The 25,496-nt window shown below is 41.2% G+C and overlaps 1 protein-coding gene across 1 annotated transcript in view; it reads right to left on the reverse strand.

Annotated features, from left to right (window-relative positions):
* Window positions 1–906: 906 nt before the first annotated feature.
* Window positions 907–25,496, reverse strand: part of WDFY1 (WD repeat and FYVE domain containing 1) — a 256,919-nt gene continuing 232,329 nt past the window's right edge. The window contains exons 10-12 of the mRNA XM_085634291.1: window positions 21,035–21,165; window positions 13,553–13,661; window positions 907–1,545 (exon numbers count right to left, since the gene is read on the reverse strand). Of these exons, the coding sequence (XP_085490417.1) occupies window positions 1,486–1,545; window positions 13,553–13,661; window positions 21,035–21,165 (300 nt within the window). The 3' untranslated portion in view covers window positions 907–1,485. The remainder of the gene's footprint in view (window positions 1,546–13,552; window positions 13,662–21,034; window positions 21,166–25,496) is intronic.

The raw sequence follows: 25,496 nt of genomic DNA on the forward strand, positions 1-25,496 counted from the left end.
TTGCCATTGGCTGGAGGAGATAATTAGACTTCTTGAAAAAAACACGCCCACGAATCCGAAAAGGACGGGGCCTAATCGGAATGACGGACCTCTTCTCCAATGGCTGGCCAGCATTCAAGAGGCCAGCCAATGGAGAAGAGGGGAGAAGAGGGGCGGGTTCAAGCCCCTCTTCTCCAAGTCATTAAATCTCGGATCGAGACTGCGCAAGCGCAGCCTTCGAGCCGAGACCTAAAAAGTATACCATTTAGATATATTTTAGCTGCTTTTAAAATGGTAACTTTTATACAACCGGTTCAAAATGATCACACTGATTCCATGAATCTGGGCATTTTGGATCTCTCTTTTAGAATTGGTGGTATGAATTGGCAACTAGTAGTAAACCCCGTCTTAAAATGTAAAATGCGGAATATGTTGTGCAATTGTTTTCAGATTTTTGTATTCCTTTATTATTAATTTGTGTAATCAAATTGCTGGTGCGAGCTTATATGGCTTTCGCGAAATAAAGCTATATGACTCACTGACAGAAGATTTCCTACCAAAAATAAAATAAAAATGGAGGAATGTCAAGAAAGTATGAATAGATGGAATAGTGTTAAAAAGTGAATACTCTTTATTGCCTGGGTGACTAATCATGGGCAAAATACTAAAACCAATCCTATTTTAGCTGAAAAACGTACATGAAAAAGCCCTATTGGAAGATATAGTAATCAAAAGTAATGTACTTCTTCAGTCTGCTAAAATGATGTAATGGAAACAAAGATGGCCTAGGCCAGAAGAGAAAGGGCTATTTGGTACAATAGTGACTGATTATGTCCTCTGGGACTTAAAATATAAAGCTGTTTACAAAGTTGTTGGCCCTCTTCACTGAACATAGGGTACTAAGAAGGGAATGCCAAGTAGCAAGACTTTTGGGTAGTGTTTTTTAATGTTTTTATTTATTTATACACGATTAGATGTCTATACAAATTACCAGACCTTTCTTATATCCTTTGTATTACAAAAGCTAAACTGTACAACTAGTTTATTCAAGCTACAAAATTACTATGAACAACACAGGAAACTGAAAGTAAGAAATTGGCGATTACACAGTATTGTCAACATTTTTTCTCTACCATTACTTCATTCTGCTTCAGTTACTTCATTGTCCTTTAATTGCATATCGAGATTACACTTCAGCAATGAAAGTAGACTGCTGTTCACCTTAGAGCTGGACCAAGACACAGGTGCTCCATCTTGTAAAAGTGTCAATAATGGCAGCAGTCCAATTGCTTCAGTTAGTTTAACAAGTGGCCAAACAGTATTTTCGTACTTAGGCTGTGCCTAAAGTGTCTTTAAGAATAAAGTTACTTAAAAAAAGTTAGGTATCCATCCTGAGAGGAAAGGGGACGTTAAGCAGCCGTTTTCAAGGGTTGCTAAGAGGAAGGAATTTCATTTTTGCAGTGCATGTTGCTGTACATAAGGTGCATTAACAAGTTAAGATAATCATCAGCGCTGGGAGAATCCAGTGGCAACGCTGAAACCAACAACTGGCGTCATATCCCATATCTAAAAGCAAAAGATGAGAAAATGTTATTAGGTGGTGGGACTGCAGGAGAAGATTGAAAAATAAATCACTTATTACACACTAAATAGGACAACGAAATATGGATCAAGTTTGATATTCCATATAAAGGATATGTTTGTGTTTTATTATTGTAAAACAATATTGATGAGAACTTCTTGGACTTTGTTATGATTGCATTTTTTATTTATTTAATGTGTTAGACTATGTATTTACCTATTTTGTATGCTTAATAAAAAATCTTGTTAAAAATGTAATTTCAAAAGTCAAAATAAGTGGGTGGAATTTAAAAACTGTCACAAGAACCAGCTATCTGTTTGAGAATTTAATGAAAGAAATAAGTGGTAGTAGAAATTAAATTCTAGAAAACTAAATCATGGTGACCTGACCATTATGCAACTAGACCTACAAATGGAAACACAACAAAAACTACTGGAGCTAACATGTCAAATAATCAGTCAGGAGTTGGGTACTTCCCAGCAATTTACTGAAAAGTTTGTGACACACCCATTATGAGGATCACTTTCAATGAAACTGAGGTTCTACAGAAGGGTCGTTAGAAGTTAGATGAGTTATTAGGAGGCTCTGGAGTAACACACTGAAGTTCCTAACAAGTAGTGGTTCATGCAAAGAAAGGCCATTACAATGTTGAAAAGAACACAGACTTCATATTACAAGCTTAAAAACGTATCTACCTCCATAATAATTTGGGTAATGGGTACACGATTGCATATTTTGAATCAATAATTATCAATTTGTTTGTACAGTAGTATACATTGCAAATTTATATAGCACGTGAAAATATAGACACACTAATATGAGTGTCAAGTACAAGACAAAAGATTCTGTGAATCAGAGGAATCCTCTTGTTGGGCTGAAATTCTGATTCAATGTGTGCTTGAACATAAGGGCGACTGGAACCGCCTTAGTCAGCAGATAATAAAAAGTGTCCTTAAGGGGCTCTGCAGACTGTCCAAACATTATGTGAAGAACCCAGGTACTAATGTATTTAACAGGACACTGCAGGTTTCAGCTACTATCTATTTGGAATATGATGGAATTTGCTGTATTCATCTGCTGTTGTGTAAACTGAGTCTCTGGCTCAACTCCACAAGGTTTGCATTTCCACCCATGAGTGACACAAGTGAACTTAGTTCAATGCACCAACACTGAATGTGAAACAGGTTTTTGTAGCCCCGCCAGACTTCATTCAATATATAGTTAAAGTGGGGTCAATGCTTTAACATTACTAAAAGCCTCAGGGACACCAAGACTATCGGAAACAGACCTTTTCTGTTATTCTCAATCATACACACACAAGGTGTCCAGAAAAAGACACCTTAACTTAAAAGCATGTTTATTTCGAAAAGTTCACCCTGTTGCTTAACACATCAAAAATAACCACACAGAGTACGATAAAAACAGCACAAGTGCACATTGGGAACAGCAAGAATAAAAATAAACATTTCTAACATGCTTAAAATGTTATCCAACAACCTAACACCCTAAAACCTACTTCTATGCACAACACTAGGAGAGCACAGAAAATAGAATAACTTGCATCTAGATTTCCTTAGGGAGGATGAGCGCACTGCATACATTATTTACAGCTAAACACTGTAATTAGCAAGAATCAAGGAGTCCGTGTTCCCTGTGAAGGGCAAACATGCATTCAGCATCAGGATTGACTCCACAGAGGCTCAGGCTCGACATCAGCTTTCAGTAGAAAATGTGATATGGGGCAGCATCTCTGGCAAGGAGGATCACCTTCGAGTCTGGCAGTATCTTGCTAATGATAATCTGGGAGAAAGACCTCTTCTGACAGGTGGTCCTTATATACTGTATAGTTACATATAGTGGAAGCCCTTCTATATTATATTACCTGAGATGGAATTTTCAATGTCACTTCTGGAATGTTTGATATTATCAATAAGCATCAAGATGAGAGTTTAGGACGCAATACGACAATTCAAACTACACAGTTTTGGTTCTTGTTCTTTGCTGGACACTGAAATTGAGATAACAAGGCACTTGTTCCAGACTGATGTCACATCAGGTTTTTTGTTTATATCTATATATGTAAATGACTTGACACTTTCACGGTTCTTAGAAAAGATAAGAACAGACAACATCTGCGTCAAAGGCAGACATGTTTATGATTTTGCAAAATTACAGGAAATGGAGCCGAGGCCCATTTAAAAACAGAGTGGCGGCCTACTTGGAAAGGAGTCAGGCTTCATATTTTTACGTTACTACAACTACATTATATGTGCCTGCTATCATGGCAGCTGCGATAACCATTAGAAAGAACCTTTCTCAAAGCTGCACAAACAGTCGGCTAAATAAATGGTAATGCGCTTCTTGTCATCTTCCAAAATGCTACTTTTACCGTTGCATGTTTAGTTCAAAGGGTTACCACCCATTTTCTTCTCCGTTGCTTCCAAGAAACGTCAACAATTACCATCATTGTTAGAGTTTCTTATGACCTTTCTAGTCAGTTAAGGTTTCTTGTACTAGGACTTCGTTATACTTGAGTAACTTAACAATACACTATGATTCCCTTGTTTTGACTGCTTGATTTGTCTGGATAACATCAAAAGATAAGAATTTCAAATTTGGCATCAGGAGGAAGTGTGTGATTCACTCGGAGTTAAAAATCAATTCTGCTAAGTTGGGCTATAAATACTGTCAAGAGAGTGTTAGTGGGCTAAGAAAGAGATACATAGGTCGTAAGATGTCAACATCCATGAATTAATACTACTGAACAACAAAGAATGACTGGTATGACATTCTAGATTTTGGTGAAGTGAACAGAAAGGGCAAAACCCCTAAGATTGGTGAGCTGAATTCTGGGAATGATCAGAAAACTAGCAGAATCTGAACTTAATGACCAAGATGTAGCAAAATTCTGCACATAGATCGATGCAGATCGATAAACAGACACCCACCGATTGTTTTTGCAGTTTCTCGTTTTTTAAATGCTATGTGGATCAGACGTAGGAATTACTGTAACTGAGTGTTGCCATAAATGAGCTCTCTGTATTTTTATTGTAATGGAAGTATATGCAATGATGAATTGTATGTTGCAACATTTTATGTGTACTTTTATGGCCTTTGCGGCCGAAATAAAGTTTATAAATGAATGAATGAATGATAAACAGAGAAAGACAACATAAGCATGTGGCCTGGAAAGTTGAGTTGAAATGTGCAAGCTTTTGCTCATACTTAATGGCAACCGAGCAGTCACATTTTGGATTCAACATTATGGTCAAAAGATCGAAGGAAACCTTATGCAAAAAAATACTTCCCTTCAGTAACAGTCAGTCCGGTGGATACCCTTCTTCACCTTGTTTTTTGTTAGGATAGTGAGGGTATGCTTTATTGCATAGTAAGTTAAAACCATTTTTAAAAAAATCCCACAGTATATTGGTCTCCCATACACAAATACAAAACTATGATTAAAAGAAACAGTTTAATGATTAATTCAATAGAGAGTAAAACATCATGATTCAGAAAACAACATATGCCATGTTTGGTTTATCATAATAATCATACAGTGTTATGTTTTGGTAAGCATGAGGTTGCCTGGACCATGCACTTGAAAAATGTACAGTTCAATCGTGCATTTTCACCATTCTAGCATAAGTCAGCGCTTGGTGACAAGTTCTTACTTTTGAATCAAGAAAGGCAGGCCGTAACAACTTCCTTCATATATCATACAAAAGGGGGCAGGTACACGACATGTGCGAAATTGTCTCAGTCTTGTAGTCACAATGTCAGCAGTTGGAGGAGGGCCATGTATTTTTTCATTTTGGTTTAAATCCTTTCCAGAGAAGAAGCCTGTGTGTTATCGAGACCAGCTTCAAATTTAAGAAGTCATTTGTGCTCACATATTTTTGTGGGGTCAAGTTATTGTACCACCCAAACAATGAAGAGGCATGACCCTTTTTTGCAAGCAAGTCTTTGGGCCCGATTTAGATTTCGGTGGACTGTTTACTCCGACACAACTGTAACGGATATCCCGTCCACAGAAATATAAATCCCATTATACCCAATGGGATTTACATTGTGTCAGATGGGATATCTATCACCGTTATGGTGGAGTAACATGTCTGCCAAATTTGCTCACTCTTTTTTTTTTTTCTAACTGTGACAGTGGACATGTTGACCTCCAAGCTATCCCTTATCCCTAAATTGCAAAGTTAACAGGGCTATTTTAAGTAATTTCCACACTAATTGGCAGGATGTGTGTGTTGTATTTCCACCATACACCAGCTATCTAATGTGCTGATTGGTGCACCATATATTTTTCTACAAAATTTAATGAACACCCCTTTCCTTGCAACACCTTAGTTGCTAATCTGGGGAAGTGAGACACTATCTTTAAGCCACTGTTTAAGACTACCATGTAAAGACTGAAAAGTGTGGGTGCGAATATCCAGCCCTTTTTAGGGCTGTTTTTTGTTGGTATTTTGCTCTTTATCACTGTCTCTAACTTGACGTTCACGCACGTGTTGAATATAATGATTTGCTTGAGCACATGTATTTCTGGAATTCCCCATCGGGTCAGTTTTAGCCATTACTGCTGCATTTATACATGGTCAAATGCAAATTTTAAGTCAATGAAACAGATGAACAATTTGTTTTCCTCATACTTCTTTCATTAATTATGGTCAGAGCTAGGAGATTTGGCAGAGTGCTAGTGCCTTGCCTGAAGCTAGTCTGATTAAGTGGTATAAGGTTAGATCTTTCCGCCTAAGCATCTAGGTCCTTAAATAGCCTTCTTGTGAAAAATGTTGCCTCTACATTCAGTAGGGCTATAAGTCTAAAACTCGATGGGTCACCATGGCTGCCGTTCTTATATACTGAGAGCAGAATACTGTGTCTCCAAGAGTCGGAAATTTGGCCTGTTAAACATTTGCTAAACAGTGTAGTAAAAACTTTAGACCAGATATTAGGTTCAAATTTGAACAGTCATTGCGCAGGCCATTGGGACCAAGGGCACCATACATTTTTAATTTCCATATTATTATTGTAATTTTTCCTTGTTAAGACTCAAATGTTGGGTCTAGATGGTGTATTGTTTTGGAAGGACTTTCTGAAATCGTTGGAGGATTCCGTAAAGGGCTGTGATGTGTCTGAACCATGTTTCCTCATCTATATTGGCAATATTGGGTTATGTGCTACCCATATGTTAAGTTGATAATGAATTCCCAAAATGCATTTGAGTTATTATGATCAATAATTTGATGTAATGTCATCCACCGCAGTGATTGATGTGTTGATTTTGCAATCAAAACATTAATTATCCATGATACTAAAATGGATCTGAAAATTCTTGCAACAGCTCCCCAGCTTTGCAAAGTGATGATGCAAGGCTCCAGCCACAGCTCCAGCCCTCCGGATGTAACATCAATGAGCTATTTAAGAGGCCACTTGTATGCTGACATCAGTCCCCATCTTTTTTTCGCACCCTATGAGGTAAAAACAACCTCAACAAGGACAATCAAGTGATGGCTGTCTAAAATAAGACAACTAACTTGGGACCACGTGTACGACTCTTCCATTTTGCGAGTCCCAAATTGCGTTGTTTTGCGGCTTGCAATTTGCAACTTGCAAAATGGAACGTACAACAGTGTCTCAGACACTGTTTGCTATTCCGGATGGGGTTGCAAACGACCTGCCTCATTAATATTCATGAGGCAGGTCGCAACTTGTGACCCCATTGGGAATGGCCAGCACTCACAAGGATGGTGGCCTGCTGGGTTCAGCAGACCACCATGTCTGTGACTGCCTTTTAAATAAAGCAGTTTTTTTTTAATGCAGAAAAGAAAAGTGAAACGTTTCTGTTTCATTTTTTAAGAGAACGCATTGGTCCGTGGGACCACTGCCTGCTGTTAAGAAATATTTTCGCTGCCAGTCACGTGGGGACTCAATCCTGTTTGTTAGTGGCTTACCAAATTTTTGAAATAGATGGTAAACTGCGAGTGTTTTGCAGCTGCAATTGCAAAACAATCGTACATTTAAGTGCGACTCGCAATTAGGAAAAGAAGCCCTTAGCACACCCCTTACTAATAACGAGTTGCAAACATAACGCATAGGACAATCCAGTGAGAAATTGCTCTCTTTTGGATCACTGTGCCCTTCTAGGTGATAGCGAAGCCAATGAACAACTGACTGTCGACATGATGGTCAAGTGTTGTGTAAATATACAAGTTAAGAGACCGAAGAATGTCCATGCTAAACAGTCTACCTTTCTTTTCAAAAGGATGCAGAGGATGGAAGAACATTCACAGGGTAATGGATTAAAGGGCCCTGAAATGAGGAGAGCTGCTGTGCATGGGCTCAAATGGTAAAACCATTAAAAAAGGTTAGGTAAGGTTCCACTGAGGTATGACCAACCAAAAAGGGAGAACATCAGGGTGATTCTTCAGAAACTGCCACAAAACCGTTATTTAAACAATGAAGGTTGATCAGTCAAACAAAGAAAAACTGACAAGGCTGACAGTGCCCAGAGCAATGCCTTGCCAGGCTAAAGAAAGTGCAATCTGCGGCACATCCAAACACTGTGCCATGGGCAGATAATTTTTTTTCCTTCCCACACCACATATTAAAGCATGACCAGTAGTGGAATAAGGCAAATGCTACTTACCAGTATGCATCTGTTCTTGGCATGTAGAGCTGCAGATCCACACACTTAGCATAGATCGCCATCTGGTGTTGGGCCCGGATGTTTGCACTTGTTTTTGTCCTGGAAAGTCTTTGGTGACTCCTCCTTTGGATCATAGTGTGCATGGGCATCGGCTCCATCCTCAGATTGTTTTTCGCCAGCAGGGAAATGATGGAGCTTTGTAAGAAACAGGAAAGATGCCCATGTATGCTGTATCTAAATAAGATGGTGCAGGAACAGATAAAGGTAGCCAGGAAGGCGGGTGGGCGTGTGTGGATCTGCAGCTCTACATGCCAAGAACAGATGCATACTGGTAAGTAGCATTTGCCGTTCGAGGAATATGAGCTGCAGATCACACACTTACCATAGATTGTATAGCAGTACCCATCCCTAGTGGCGACCACCAGTATCTGCTGCAGTAGTTTGAAATAGTGTTTTGAGAACAGCTTGGCCCACACTACCTTGTTGTTTTGTTTGCACATCTACACAATAGTGTTTTGTGAATGTGTGCGGTGTAGACCATGTAGCTGCCCTGCAGATGTCATCTAAGGTAATGTTCCCTAAATATGCCATAGAAGCCCCAATCTTTCGTGTACAGTGGGCTTTCGGAGGAACAGATAAAGTACGTTTTGCTTTGTGGTAGCTAATTTGTATGCATTTAACGATACATCTAGCTATCCCAGACTTTGATATGGGGTTGCCTTTGTGTGGTGGTGAGAAAGACACAAAAAGTTGTTTGGTCTTACGAAAAGGTTGTGCTCTCCCGATGTAATAAAGCAATGCTCTTTTAACATCTAAAGTATGAAGAGCTCTTTCTGCGACTGTCTGTGGTTGCGAGAAAAATACGGGCAACTCCACAGACTGATTGAGGTGGAAGGGAGAAATGACTTTTGGATGGAATTTAGGATTAGTTCGTAGAACAACCTTACTATGATGGATTTGCAAAAAAGGTTCCTGGATAGTTAGTGCTTGTAGCTCACTAACTTTCCTATGAGAAGTAATGGCTACTAGGAAAGCTACTTTCCATGTTAAGAATTGTACTTCACATTTATGTAGAGGTTCAAAAGGAGGGCCCATTAGTCTTGTGAGAACGATGTTTACATTCCACACAGGTGAGGGTGGAGCTCTGGGAGGAATCATCCTTTTAAGGCCTTCCATAAAGGCTTTGATGGCAGGTACCCTGAAAAGTGATACGTGTTGTTTAGTTTGTAGGTATGCTGCTATGGCAGCAAGGTGCAGTCTAATAGACGTATAGGCTAAGTTGCACCTTTGGAGGTGTAGAAGGTGCCCTATGATGTGTTGGATAGACACGTCTAGGGGATTGATGGTGTTATGACAATATTTCACAAATCTCTTCCACTTGGCTGCATAGAAGGCTCAAGTGGTGGGACGTCTAGCTTCTCTAATGACGTTCATACAGTCAGGGGGAAGATCAAGGTAACCAAACTCTAAGACCTCAGGAGCCATACCGCAAGGTTGAGCTGAGTTGGGTCCGGGTGTCTGATCTCTCCATGGTTCTGGGTTAAGAGGCGTGGTGAGAGGTGTAATGTTTGGTGTGGAGCTACGGACAGTTCCAGTAATGTGGTGTACCACGGTTGTCTGGCCCAAGTTGGAGCAACTAGAATGAGAGTCAGCGAGTGTTGCTGTAGTTTGCACACTACCAGTGGAATGAGTGGGAGAGGCGGAAAAGCGTACGCAAATCTGCCTGACCAATTCATCCATATCGCATTGCCTTTGGACAATGGGTGTGGATATCTGGTGGCGAAGCTTGGGCAATTGGCGTTTTCGTGGGTGGCGAAGAGGTCTATCTGGGGTTGCCCCCACATTTGAAAGAATGGCTGAAGAACTTGCGGATGAAGTTCCCACTCGTGGATCTGTTGTGTTTGATGACTTAACAGATCGGCTTCGGTGTTTTGAACTCCCAGGACATGTTGGGCTAGGAGAAATATATTCTGAGGTATAGCCCATCTCCATATGCTCTGTGCTAGCTGAGAGAGCTGCAGAGAGTGTGTCCCGCCTTGTTTCTGTATGTAGTACATGGCTGTCATGTTGTCTGTGCGGACTAAGACAGCTTTGCCTGATATTTGCTTTTAGAATGCTTTTAAGGCTAAGAATATAGCTACTAACTCCAGGTGGTTGATGTGGAGTAACTTTTGTTGAGGTGTCCATCTGCCCTGCATGGTGTGATGTAATAGGTGAGCTCCCCAGCCGGAGAACGATGCGTCCGCTGTCATGACAACTGGCTCTAGGAACGGTCACCCTTTGGAAAGGTTTTTGGTGTTCCACCACTGCAGAAAGCGATGAGTGCGACCGTCTACTAACACCAGATCTGTTAGCTGACCTTGAGCCTGGTTCCATTGGCGTGCTAAGCACTCTTGTAGCGGACGCATCTGGAGTCTTGCGTGAGGCACTATAAATATGCAAGAAGCCATCATCCCTATGAGTTGCATGAACACTCGAGTTGGAAGAGTGTTGAGGTTGAAATTTGGCGAGGAGAGCCTGCATGCTTGCTATCCTGGCTGGAGTGGGATAGGCTAGCGCTCTTGAGGTGTCTATGGTGGCACCGAGGTATTGTTGTGTGTGGGACAGTTGCAGATGAGACTTGGTGTGGTTTACTGTGAACCCCAGGTCGTGGAGTAGTTGGATAGTAGGGTGAGTGTGGTGTACACACTGGTTGTACGAGCTGGCTTTTATGAGCCAGTTGTCGAGATATGGAAAGACGTGAATGTGCTGTCTTCTTAAGTGGGCAGCTACTACCGCTAGGCACTTGGTGAAATCCCTTGGTGCTGTTGTGACTCCGAACGGCAGTACTTTGAATTGATAGTGCTGCCCATCCACTACAAACCTGAGATACTTCCTGTGAGCTCCTTGAGATCTATGGTAGCAAGGAAGTTGCCTTGTGAAAGAAGGGGAAGGTCCTGCTGAAGTGTAACCATGTGGAAATGGTCTGAGTGTATGTATAGGTTTAGGGGTCTGAGGTTTAAAATAGGTCTCAGAGAACCGTCCTTCTTTGGTATGAGAAAATACAGGGAGTAAACTCCCGTGTTTTGTTGGCGCAGGGGAACCAGTTCTATTGCATTTTTCTGTAGGAGGGAGATTACCTCCTGCTTTAGCAGTGATAGATGTTCTTGTGACATTGGATGCTGTTTGGGTGGTATATTTGGGGGGGGTAGAGGTGAGTTCATGATAGTAACCTGAGTGAACTATCTGTTGCACCCACCTGTCTGTGGTGATGTTGGTCCAGACAGGAAGGAACTGTTGTAGTCTTCCCCCGACAGGAGTGGAATGGTCCGGGGGAAGCGGAGGGAAGTCATTGGGTAGGGCTGCAGGCAGAGCGGGTGTTGTTAGTCTTGCCTCTGCCCTTGTTATTGTTGCCTCTGTAACCTCCTCTCTGGTAACCTTTGGTGAAGGTAGACTGGGTGGGAGCCTTGTAAGAGGTGGAGGGGTTGTCTGATGAGAAGCCTCTGGAGTTGCCTTTGTAGGAGGAGCGATGAAAAGAACGTCTGGGAGCTTGCGATTGCAAGGCTCCCATTGACTTGGCTGTTTTCGTGTCCTTTTTCATTTTCTCCAGGGATGAGTCTACATTAGGGCCAAAGATTTGCTCTTGGTCGAATGGTTGGTTCAGGATTGAACTTTGTACCTCAGGCTTAAAGCCTGAAATGCGTAGCCAACCGTGCCTACGCAAAAGGACACTTGTATTTACAGCTCTGGACGCGGTATCTGCCACATCGAGAGCGCAACCCCATTAGGGTCAGTGATGGACTGCAACAGTACCGGCCGGTGTAGACACTAAAGTACAGTGTCGGTACCACTGGAAGTGGGTCGGCGTCTGTCCTATTCCTCACTCGGCCGGACCGACACTATACTTTAGTGTCTACACCGGCCGGTACTGTTGTGGTCTATCGCTGACCCTAATGGGGTTGTTTTCTGATCTACAGGTACCACCACCTTTTAGGGTGCTGTAATGGTGGTCATTTCTCACTAAATTATGTTAATGACTACTACCAAAAAGTGTAGGTAGATCCCAATTGGTCCTGAAGAATTGCCATCAATTTGATACAAGGGCAAGAAACATGTTGACCGATATCACTAGAGTAGAACCTCACACCACAAAGTGAATATAGGCGCATTGTTTATTTTAGTTAGGGAAGTGGCAAATTTCATTAAAATTATCTTGAATGGACCATCTCTCCCGATTTTAAATTCACATTTACCTACACCTCACCATCACCTACACTGATCTAGGGCCCTCACACGCACGGCACCCAACAGCTTAAGGAATAAAGATCTCCGCCAAGTAGGCCCCACCACGGGCACCTGATCAGGTATTGCAGCGCCGACCCGAGTAGGAGCAGACCCGATGATGAAGCATGACACCTAACTGGCTGGGTGTGTGAGGGTCTTTTTCCAAAAAGGAGAAATTTATCCTGACTTCTTACTCCATTTGGAACACTTGATCTTATCCAACAACCTGCTTTGATATTAGGAACTGCATACCAGTATTGTTTAGTTACATAAAGGCTAGCCAGGAATATCAGCTGATACCCCTAACCAGCATCAATAACTGCAAGATTTTAGACCATAGTATCAGACTCAGCTTCCTTATTCAAATACTGACCACAATTATTCAGTTATCTGTGAGTGATTTCACTCTAAGAGCATCATTACTATGCCAGTCGGACTCTTGTCCGACCAGCACCGTAGCAGAAGATGGACCGCCCGACAAGGAGTCGGCGGTCCCCTTACCCTTATTACAATGTGACCGCCGTCACGGCGACTGAAAGGTGTAAATTTTCTTTTGCAGCTTGTGCTGCGGGCTGCAGCACAAGCTGCAATAGAAAATATAGACTTTAAAAATATCCCTGCACTGTGTGGCAGGCACCAAGCGGCCACGTAGCGGAGGGGCAGGGGGACCCACTAGGACCCCCAAAGTCACTTTCCGCCCGCCTTTTCATGGTGGGTGAACCGCAGTGAAAGGGCAGATGGAAAGGGACATTGTAACCCCTATGGAGGTGCCTGAGAGAAACTACCTCAATTGTAGGAATTACTGACCCTGCAACGGGCTCCTTGAGCACTTAGGAAAGCTTTGGACTGTCCCTCTCCCTGTTGCATCCGACCGCACGTATCGTAATGCTCCACTCAGACCACAGCAGCAGATGGCGGTTGGACCACATCCGATGAGCCATTGGATGCGGTCCCACCGCCATCAGAATGACCCCCTAGGCCTGTACACAACTATGTGAGGAACTTGTTTACAGGCACTAGGAATCAAGTATATATCTAATATTATTAATACTATTAATAATAATATTAATATTTACCTTGACAAGACGATCACTACCACAGGTCACCATAAGCCCTCTTGTTGTATCCATGTGCATGTGGGAGATGTTGTGCTTTCCTTCATGGAAAGTGGCCAAAGCGGTCCGGCTGTTGAGAAAAAGAGTGAAAAAAAGACAAAAACTCTAATAAAATTATTTTTTCCAATAATTCATTCTCCAACACATTTGCAGCTCTAAAGCATTCTATAAGACCACTTGGTGCAATGGAAGAAACCCATAGCCCCTTTTTGTTAATTGATGTTGTGTGTGCAAAGATATTGCATTACAGCTTAACTTCAGGTACTGGTGACTACCTGAAGACTGATTTCAAAGCAGCATTTGGAATTAACACAGTAATAAAATTTGTGAATACACCTCTGTAGAGTTATAAGTTGTCTACAAGTGTTGCTGTGTCCTTAACCATCTTTTGATGTCCTCCACCACTGTTATTTGGTCAACTTTTCATTGTAATGCAGTGACACTCCAGAGCTGAAGCAGTGGACTAATAGCCGTTCCTAAACATTGGGCACAGGAATTATTATGGTTTTAAAGGCGAAGACAATACTGGAATACAGAACTCTCTGTTACCCCTTAAGATTTGCCTTACGTCCTATAAAAAAAGTTTCAATTTTATAACTGTCCACACACTACACTTAAGTCCAGAGGATAGTAAAAGAGTTGGTTAAACTGGTAATGGAAATGGCACAGTTCTTATTTTATGCCGGTGGCTGGCCCCGGCGTGATTTCCATGCAGTTGTGCAATGCTATACATCAAATGAACAATAGCATTAGCACAAAATATAACTTTGTGTTGTCAAATTCAGTAGACCAGTCTAAGGCTTTCCTTTTCACCCAGCTAATCAAGTCTTCCCTTGGTTCTGTCCCTAATGCCTGTAATTATTTTTGCGGTCTGCAATTCTTCGTTAATTTTTCAATCACTTAACTTACTATAGTATGCTGCAAATCTAGATTCTGCAAAGTGAGTTGTAATGATAATCACTTGCTTCTCTGGAAAAATACAGCAGTGGATAAATGCAGGGCTCGACTAATCCACTCGACCGCTCGCATTTGCGAGGTAAATTTTATGAGGTCGAGCTATTTTTAGGTCCTACTCGCCCTTTCTGGCGAGTAGGAAAACATACTAACTTTTGTCCTCCGTCTTTGAAAACGGAGCAAATGTGACAAGATAACAAGATTTAAAGGCCTTTTTATTGCTCACAAAGCAAATGAGCAATAAAAATGCCTTTAAATCTTGTTATCTTGTCACTTTTGCTCCGGAGGTCAAGTAGATCACTGTTAGGGCGAGGAGATTTTTCAAGGTACTAGTCCTGCAGGACTAGTACCATTTTTCAGATTTTTCGAGCCCTGAAATGCATCTGCTCCAGAAACTTGTGTGTAACCTTTAGCTGAGGTGTGGAGTACATTTTTTAGGAGATGTGCTGAGAGGTGAAAACCTGAAAATAGCAGAAACAAAACGTTACCTCATAGGTCTGAAAAGGTTTTTAATGCAAACTCTGGAAGGTTAGCTGTATTTGATGGGTTCTATGAAGAAGAAAATGACTAGAGCTGTTGTGGAAAATTGAGATGGGATAGTTGAGACAGACCTTGGGAAATGTGGGAGAAGGGTCTGCCATCATTGCTGGATGTTACAGGATTATATCAAGTATCAAGATGGTTTCTACTTAGATAGTTAAAGCCGTTGCACTTGAAACAAATCATTTCTGTATACCAAAGGGCCTTTTTCAAACTATCAAGGTTATCGAAAGTTGCAAAAAAAGACAACAAACTTCATTACAAGCCAAAAAGTCCACACACATAATGCGCATGTTGGTCATGTGCCCAAGGATTACAAACATTTGAAGTTGAGTAGGTAAGGTTGTTACCAGACATTACAGGAGGAGAATGAGACTAGTACTACATTGATTTTGCTTGGTGACCAACACAGTTTCCAAAACTCGTTATTTTACTTAATGGTAACAGTTAAAAGGATTATGTTTACAAACTGGATAAAAAACTAAAAACAGTTCAGCGAAGCTGGCTGACAAGAGATCCAAAAAGTTCATGACTATGGATAAAATAAGGGGGACAAACATGTGATCCTATTAGTTGAATTCAGATTTCGAGGACTTTTGGTGACAGCAATAAAAGAAACAGAACGATAAGGTTGACAATTTGGTTAGGTACATGAACTGTAAATATGAACCAAAAAAACAAACAACATTTTCATACTAGTTCAGAATGTGCTGCGTAGTAACACAGGAGGGCAGTATGAGTTGTATTGGCCAGCTTTCTTGCTCACAAACTTTCAAGTAATATGGCTGCAATATGAATGGAGAAAAACCTATGCTAGGCGATATTAGCAAAGTCGGGGATTAGAACATAAACAGTATTAAAAGCTAACTTATTTTGAAACTGTATATAATTGGGAAGGGGCCTAATGATTTACATAACTGACCCTCCTTGATAAAATGCCATCTATTAGCAAGGAAATATCATATGAGTGTTCAAATCCCTACATGCTATAGCTCAGAGGGAGACCAGACAAAAACATGTCAGAGAGATGTAAAGACCTCAGAATAGAGGGACCTTGGAGATGAAAAAACTGGGTAGAAAATGTAACATTTTCATCTTGAGAATAAAAACACTTTTCAATTTAAACAGTTAAGTGGTGTTTGTAGGATTGTGCAAGTATGATTCTTTCTGGTGCTTTAATTTACCTATGTTTTTCACAGTTTCATACAGAGCTCCCACAAGCAAGAGTATTAGGATAGTTTATGTTAGAAAAAACATCTGCACATTTTGATGCACATATACAATTAGAGCAAAGCATACACACAATTCTAAATTACAGGTAGCTCAGATTTGAATAGTAAAAGGATTAGGATGGAAAATCAAGAGGCATTCTTATTTCAGATATAACTGAATAGATGGGGTTTGTTTTAAAAACCTTTTGAAGGACATGAATAAATGTTTGGTCCTTCAATCAATAGGAAAAGAGTTTCAGGTTGTATTTGCGGTTTCTGAAAAAGACGGGTGTTGAACTTGGGCAGAATAGAATCCCCACTTCTGAGCTTCCTCATCCTTCCAAGATGGTGAGATGGGTACATATGGTTTTGGACACTAGACTGCTCAATCTAAATGTGACTTTTTCTTCAATGGACAGCCAACATATGCTTCGAAAGAATGAAGTGATTTCAACTTTATAGTTAATGATAAGAGTCTGCCTGTTAAGTCTAAAGGGGGCTTGAATGAGGTGAGCAAAGACTGGGGAGTGTAGCATGAAATTGCCAAAGTCCATATTGTAGATCACGAATGGCCATATTACAAATGTTATCCTTTATGTATTTCTTCTAATATTACAGGTTTATTTCAGAGTAGATACCTTTAAAAGGATGTTTTATTTAAACCAGGAAAGTATTTATTTAAAACAGTAAGTGAAATACTGGAATATACTGTTTGAATGCATGTAGAAAAGGATACTAAAAATACTTGATTATACAGTTAAGAATGCACAGGTTTAGAAAGGGACACTCTGATTTGTTAACATCCCATGTTTGTCTGTAGGAGAGACTGCTTAAGCTGCTGTCTGCATAATGCATTTAACAATGGACACATTTTCTTTATTAAACAGTAAACAATAGTAGAACTGTGCATTGTGGTGTGGGGCTCTCAATCTGTCATTATGATGAAGACACCATTAATTCACAGAGAACTAGCAACAGTTTTCCATGTTTGACAGAGACCCATCTAATCTTGATCATATTTCACTATCTATATATTTATACATTTTACACTCTTGTGATAGCCACCGTGTAGTTATGTTTAAGACAGTGTTTCTGTTGAAAGTTTTTTTTTTTTTTCTATAACTTTTGTTTTGAAAAAATGCTGTTGTGGTGCACGAGTCTGAGCCAGCTTGCAGGTCTGGGAGCACCCATTTCAGTTGTTGGATTTGATGGCCATTGTGTGCTTTTAAACACGAGGTTGCTTCGGAGTCGTGTTTCAGACACTGTAAAAAGAAACTATAAGTAAAGCAAAGGTCAGGCTCTCTGCCTAGCCTACTGTTGAGACATCCACTGGAAGTTGGGTGCCCTGTCTTGCCACAGGCCAGGCCTGCGTCCAACTCCCTCTATGCACAGCCACAGCCCGGTCCTGTGTTCAACCCCCTCTGCGAACAGACACAGGCCATGCATGCAAGGAGGGTTGTGGGATTGTGGGCTACAGTGAGTTTGGTGCAGGAGCTTGCCATTAGCCAGGCACTGAGGCCAAACCCGCAGCGCACAGCCAAAACCTATGGGCATTGGTAGTTGTGCGGTGACTGGAGGTTGCGCGCAAGGCCTGGCGGCAAACCAACCCTGCTGTGCACGGCTGAGTCACAAGTTTCAAGCACTGAAGACAACAACAAAAACAAGCAATTCTAAACACTAAAATGAGTGTCTGGCTTTGCTGGGAAGGGTGAAATTAAGGCGCTGAGGCAGGCACCAGGCTAGGCAGTATGCCCAACCCCCATTGAACAGTGCCCACTGCAGGCTTGGAGTCTGGACATGGGCCCAACCCCCTCTAATTGGGGACTACAAGGGATTGGTGTAAATCCATTTAGTGGTTTGGGGTGTAGGCGTGACCCAATTTTCCTATGGGAGTTAATATGGAAACTCACTAAACTTCAACTCTCTCCTCCTTTAACTTTTTTACCCTCCATGGACCTGCACAAAAAATTGCATAAGTGATCGGCAAATCATAAAAAGACTTCATCATGGAAAGTGTGTCTGAATCATAACTAAAGACTGGTGATGACATTGTGTTTTATCTAAGGTTGAAGCCTTGGTTGAAATGATTCTCCTGCTCTCTCTAAACGATTCATCCGCTGGGAAAATTTTACTTACCCTGTAAGCATCTATTCGTGGCATGTAGTGTGATAAATTCATATGCTCTGCATACTCCTACCATCTAGTGTTGGGCTCAGATGTCTGCAACTTGTTTTTCTTTGAAGAAGTCTTTCGAATGACAGGGCATAGAGTCCTCCTATGACTGGTAATGTGCATGAGCATTTGCTCCATTATTAGATTATTTTCCTGTGCGGCTGCTGAGGTAAGAGATGGAACACAGAAGTGAAAAAAGATGGTCATGCACAGTAAATGTAGAAATAAATGTAAAGTATCTGCAACAATCGAACGCTTCGGGGGAGGAAGGTAAGCGCATGCGGATCTACAGCACTACATGCCACAAACAGATGCTTCCAGGATAAGTAAAATTTTCTGTTTGTGGCATGTGGAGCTGTAGATACATATGCTCTGTATAGACTGTAAAGGAGCTCTCCCCTTAGCACTGGTTAGCTAGAGGATGTTGCAACCAACAGAAAAAATGCAAGTAGTACAACCTGGCCAACTCAAGTTTGTTGGTGTGCCAGCACATCCACACAGTAGTGTTTGGTGAATGTGTGTGTGTGTGTGTGTGTGGTTTGGGGGGCATATAGCTGCCTTGAAGATATTAGCTATTGTGATTGTACCCAAAAAGGTAATGGAGACTGCTTTTTTGTGAGTATAATGCAGCCTTGGTGGAGCAGGGAAGATGTATTTTGGCCTTGGCACAGCAGGTTTGATTGCACATGAGTAGCCACCAAATAGTTGTTGCATCTTACGAAAGCATTTTGTCCTGTCGACATAGTACAAGAGGGTCCTTTTAACGTCTAGTATATGAAGGGCTCCATGTGCCACTGAGTTTGGGTGGGGGCCGATCACTAGGAGCTCAATTGTCTCATTGGGTGAAGATTAGTGTGAGGGAGGCTTATGTTATCCTCTGAACTACATTCGAAAGTAGTGAAAATCACTGACCAATTCATCCATAGTGCATTGCCCATGGACAGTGGGTGTTGAAATCTGGGAGGTGAAGCTTGGGCACTTGGCATTTTTGGTGGCTTGCAAACAGATCCACATAAGTAAACCCCCAATGCTGGAAGTATGGGTGTAGGACTTGTGGGTGGAGTTCTCAATTTTGGACTTGTTGCTGCATCCTGTTGAGCAGATCTGCAGTTTCGTGGTCCACTCTGGGAAGGTATTTTGCCAACAGATGTACTCTGTGGTGAACTCTGGGCTAACATAGAGAGTTGGGGAGAGTGCTTGCCTCCTTGTTTCCAAAGGTAGTACATTGGAGTCATGTGGTCTGTTCTGACCAGGACTACCTTGTGATGCACCTGGCAGAAGAAACCCTTGAGAGCTAGGTGTACTGCTAATAACTCTAGGTATTTGATGAGGAAGCCCTGTTGAAGGGGTATCCGCATGCCCTGAACAGTCACATCCTGCAAATGCACTCCAAAGCCTGTGTGGTAATGGTCACTTGGGAAACTGGGTCTAGAAAGGGACTGCCCTTCAAAAGCTTGTTACTGTTGCACCACTGCAAAGATTGTTACTAGCCTATATCGACTCTAGATCTTCCCAGAGGCTTAACGGAGAAGGTACGTGCTGGTCAGGTCACTCCCCTTATTTAAATATTCATAGCACGCCCGTAATTGGCTGTTCAAATGCACTTTCATAACTGTTGCCCAAATGTAAAGCCCTGTATGGGCCTCCGTATGGCAAACCGGACCCAAATCCAACACTGTAGCCTCACTCCAAAACTCGATGAATATCCAGTCTCGTGGTCCCCTTTGATACTGGGGCGGTGCACTCTTCGCAGGGCTTTACATTTGGGCAACAGTTATGAAAGTGCATCCATCTGTGGAAAGATAAGTTTTTCGGGACACTTCAATCCCCACAATGCCTCAGCACAGTCGTCATTTGAACAGCCAATTACGGGCCTGCTATGAATATTTAAATAAGGGGAGTGACCTGAACAGCACGTACCTTCTCCGTTAAGCCTCTGAGGAAGAAGTTTTGTCTTTGAAACGCGTTAGTTATACGGAGCAGCTGTTTTGAAGGAGATCAGTGTGACGGACCGTGACCATACCGAATAAAAGCTTACAGCTTCACACTGTGGTTCGAGTGCTTCTTAACGATGGGCAACCTGGGAGCATGATATAATTATATATATATAACATACTCGTGCCCCCGCATATATATATATATGTACATACAATTATCCTAGCATTGGAAAGGCGATAGGGAAGACAACAATGTGATATACAGGATTTGTTCATGTAAAACATGTACACGATTCGCTTAAACCAGAGTTTCTGGTTTTACCAATCCTTGTTTTTAGCTTTAATCCACTACTCCCAACCTTTTAACCTCCTGTCCGAATAACATTATGCTTTTGCCCATCTATCCTTGGAACCAGACTCTGCTTTCTCCAACACAACTAGCTCCACAATTCAGAAAACAGTGTACTGGGTATGAGGTGCAAGTCCTGTTAACACGGAGTTCCAGGGGCTTCGATATCGATAGGGTCAATGTTCCAGTATAGAAATAACCAACAACTATTCTTTGTTCAACTCTTGTTAGTGGCAAGAAAATGTGTTTGCGCCAATGGTTACCAGGCACTAATACTCACTCTTCATCTTTGATGGTTTCGAAGCAAGCATCACACATCCGGACCTGGAATTCAAAGCCCATAACTGGATAGGTGGAACTCTTCGTGCTGCACTTTCCACACACTGCTTTTCCGCATTTCCTGCAATGATGCTTCATGTGGGGAAAATAAATTGATGACAGATCATCTCCAGCCTTAACACAAATTGTGGCACATTGACCATCTTCTGCATCAAGCAAAGGAAAATAAGACACTTACTGTAGATTTCCAGAATAACCTTCAGAATCGCTGCCAATGACAAAGGCACTTAAGAGTGTCTTCAAATTTACTGGCATCTGCTCTTTGGTCATCCCAAACCACACCTGTTTAGAAACGCATGCCACAAACTGGCATTTGCCAACTCTTTCACATTAAATAATGTTGGCAGATGGATTAACTTTTTCTTGTTGTGGTTGGGAGCAGGATAGTGGCCAAGGTTACTCTCCTTATATGCTGGATGAAGACTAGAAGCTCAATTATGCAGCCTCTTAATTGAAGTGTAGCAACATGTTTTTCCCAAATTCTACTCCCTTTTCTGCATATGAATTCTACCTGCTCCAAGCAGGTGGAATATGTGACTGGGAAATCAAGTAACAATACTGTGTGCAGTATTACTCGGTATGATAAAGCCAACCAGTAATATCATATTCATGAGCATTTGTAATCCTATAGTGGTATTAGCACTGAAAAGAATATTGTAATACTGTTCTGTGCTACTTGTAATGAAGGACTTAAGCTCCTGGTTTCCAGGTCATAAGTGCGCAAAGCCCAGTGCTACCACATAAAGAACATAAGTCCCAAGCCCACAGTTATCACAATCAATGTACAAATAGATCAAATGATCAATTTGTTAAATTGTATATAAATTACTGCTTGAAAGGAGATCTGAATGAAGTCAGCTTGGTATGCTCCAAAAGATGGTTGATAGACACAGGAGAAGCAGCCATCTTTTGGAGCACACCCTGTCTGTGGATAAAACGGGCCATTTTGTTCATACTTCAAACACACTCTTGATCACATATTCGCACATGTGTGTATCACTTATAAGAGAGCACCAAGCACGTTTCTCACCACACACCCACTGTGCATCGCATTGTTTTAAATGCTTTTTATATACAATTAAATAAATTGATCATTTGATGTAAATGTACATTGATTGTGGTATCTATGGTCTTGTAACCTCTGTTTTTTCCGCATAAGCTTATCCAAGGTCCCAGACGACACTTGTGTTCCCTTGTCACCTATAAACTCACAGTTAACAGCAGTCTAAGAAAAACTCAGCTGGAGCAGGCCCTCCATCATGGCATTCTTCCCTTAGTCATGTGTCAGAAACAAATGCCTTGTGGAACAGAGTTGAGTTCTGCTAGCAAGTTAAATAAGCCAAGCCCTTCTCAAAACCCAAGTCATTGAGTTTTAGGATCTTAGTTAGAGGTAGGAGGTAAACCGGACAAGAATCCACCAGTGGAATTTCATCTGCCAAACTACCACATTTGTAAAGGAAATTACACTGGCTGGGTTCTCCTCAGCATTTAGCACTTCGGCCAGAAATCAGAGGATTTTTCATTACCTCTAAACCCTAAATCACGGTCTTAGTTCATTTGTATTTGAAGTAGAGAATGGCAGTAGCAGTGCTAGAAATATAAAACCTTCCTCCAGGAACCCACACATGTCAGGAAGGCAGGCAGATAGGGTGGAAAGTCAAGAAAGCCAGAGTTATGCAGGGACAGTGTCCTAAGGGGTGGAGTCAATGACAGCCTATAATAGTCTGCCAGTACCAGTGCACTGTATTTAAAAGTCTACCTCTGAAGAAATTAACAAAGAACAATGTAAAAGTAACATACAGGTCAACATCTGAAAGGAGGAAAGACGGAGCTTTTGAAAAATAAATTGTGGGAATTTATTTTCCCCACTGACTTGCATTGAAGTGGGAGAAATATCAGGTAGGAGAAAGCTAAAAATAATTGTTAGCTTTTAAAATAAAGAGTCTCCCGCCTGAATCATGTTTGTTGAGGTTTTAGGAGACAAGGGTACCCCGATATGTGAACCTGGGGTGATAATGAAGAGTTAAGAACAATGGTTCAAGGATGGCCCAAAAGGGTCCAATAGAAAAGGTGACCCAGGCAGGGTCACTTGTTTTTTAAGATAAGTGAAATCAATTCCGTAGGGAGCAGGAGACAAAGTACGTAAAGGGTCATGTAGGTCAAAAGATAGCAGGTATTTATTTAAACAAAGTCAATTTTAGAATGCTCACAAAATAAGAAAAGCGTGGTGTGAAATAGTGATAGTAGTTTTTAAAAAGACATCGCATTGACAACAATATAGTAGTTGAATTCCATAATTGATCTTTACAAGTTATAAAGAATTCATGTTGTGGGGTGGTCGACGGCGTTTCGAACCCAATTATTGGGGTTCATCTTCAGGACAGTGGTGAGCATGTATTTTGAAGTTAAACTGCCCGTAAAGTTCCTAGAGTCTCCAAAGTGGGAGGCAGGGGCTTCAAAGGTTAATTATTTGAAAACAAGCAGCTTGGCAGTACATAGATCCGCCTGGAGAATGTAATTTTCTTTAGAGGGGCGACAGGGCAGTGAATGGGAGCCTGAGGCCGAGCAGTCAGAGACGTCCTGCAGCTGTTGGGGCTGGCTGATGAATTCTTTATAACTTGTAAAGATCAATTATGCTCCCTACGGAATTGATTTCACTTATCTTAAAAAACAAGTGACCCTGCCTGGGTCACCTTTTCTATTGGACCCTTTTGGGCCATCCTTGAACCATTGTTCTTAACTCTTCTGAATCATGTTTGTTGGCATGTATAAAGTAAAGCTGAGCTGGCTTACTTTACTTGTCACAGAAAGACAATTTGTAAAGCTATCTTTCGGGGTTAAGGCACCTGCTGTAGTTCTCTACATGCATTCAGCAACTCTTGTTATATAAGAATGGAAAGACAGCGCACGGCTTAAGGCACCTGCTATAGAGATCTATGTGCAATCTCTAGTGAAATGTCTGAACCATCTTTAAATAGCTTAGAGACTTATTGTGAAGATTAATATACTTTCTACATAGCAATATGTGTTTTTTAGAAAGATCCGTTCTGTAACAAGCACGTAAAACGTTGCAATCCTGCAGGTTACCACCAACAAATACATTTGAATATTTCAAAAGGTACTCACTTAATGTTTTATTCATCTAGGAAAAATAAAATGGGTACCATTCTGATTTGTAGTATTAAACACGATTAAGCTACAAAAACAATTCAGCTTGTACTGTGATCGCCTCCTATGATCGTTCCTAGAGTAACTACACACAGTTTTACACACTTCACATATATATACATACATACAGAGCTAGATATGTTAAACTTTCCTCAGTTTATCTGTTGCCCTCTTCTGAAGAGGCAGGGCGCAAGGTATTTTTCTTTTGCTTGATGGGGTGCTGAGTAGGGAGGGTAGGTGCAGTATTTTAGCTGTGCTCAGATGATACAACTCAGACAATAGATTTAACAAATTATCCTTTAAAGAAGGCATCCAGTCATATGGAAAAGTCAAGGGCCATAAAGTTTTAAGTGCCACAAATCACTGTGCTTCAAAATAGGTCGATGATTGGGGTATTTATTATCGATTTTGCTAATTTTTACAGATTGAACTAAAACATCAGTAGGCACTAAACAAATGTTGGTGCTTGCAGATCATGGTTTTTAGTAGTTCTCTAAAGAACAGGAAGTTTTCTTTAACAGGTCGTGTTCTTCGAATAGGTAGCAGAAGGGCATCAATTGGAGCCTGCACATGGAACCGCCTGTGTATATCTTTCACATATTTGCTAATGGGGGCTGAGGAGGTGGTTGTTGGCAGATCAACTCTTTCTTTGTAGGGAATAGAGGAAGGGGCTTGAAATATAGACAGAGAGGGTGACTTCCTAAAGAGGCATCTACCAGTTTATTTTGGAAGTGACATCAGAGGCAGAACGCAAATGTAGCAATGATGAAAAATTAAAGGCACTTCATTTTGTTAATTTCCACCAATGGGAAATGCTGCTCACAAGTTTCTAAAAGATTGTAGTAACCTCCTTCTTCCATCCGTTCACTACCCACCCTCACAGCAACCATCCATTGCCCACTACTGACAATTCTTTAAAACATGGACTCCAAACAGTAAATATTAATATCATCATACCTTGTATGTATTAGTTCATGTATGATTTCGTAGCACTGGAGGGCTATTCATGCATGGGAATATAGAGATTTTTTTTCTTCAAAAAATTCAATAGTTACATTACATTATTTGAAAAATGTCAAAATGCATTGCATTTGATACTTTTAAAATGTTAGACAAAGGAACATTAAACTATTTGCCCAGTACCCTCCCCCCATTCCCCCCCCCCATCACCTATAGCCAAACACTATCCAGAAACTGAAATATGCCTCATACCAATCAACACCTTCCTTGTGAGA

The sequence above is a fragment of the Triturus cristatus genome, chromosome 11, assembly GCF_964204655.1.
Source record: "Triturus cristatus chromosome 11, aTriCri1.1, whole genome shotgun sequence".
In the NCBI taxonomy this organism is placed as follows: domain Eukaryota; kingdom Metazoa; phylum Chordata; class Amphibia; order Caudata; family Salamandridae; genus Triturus; species Triturus cristatus.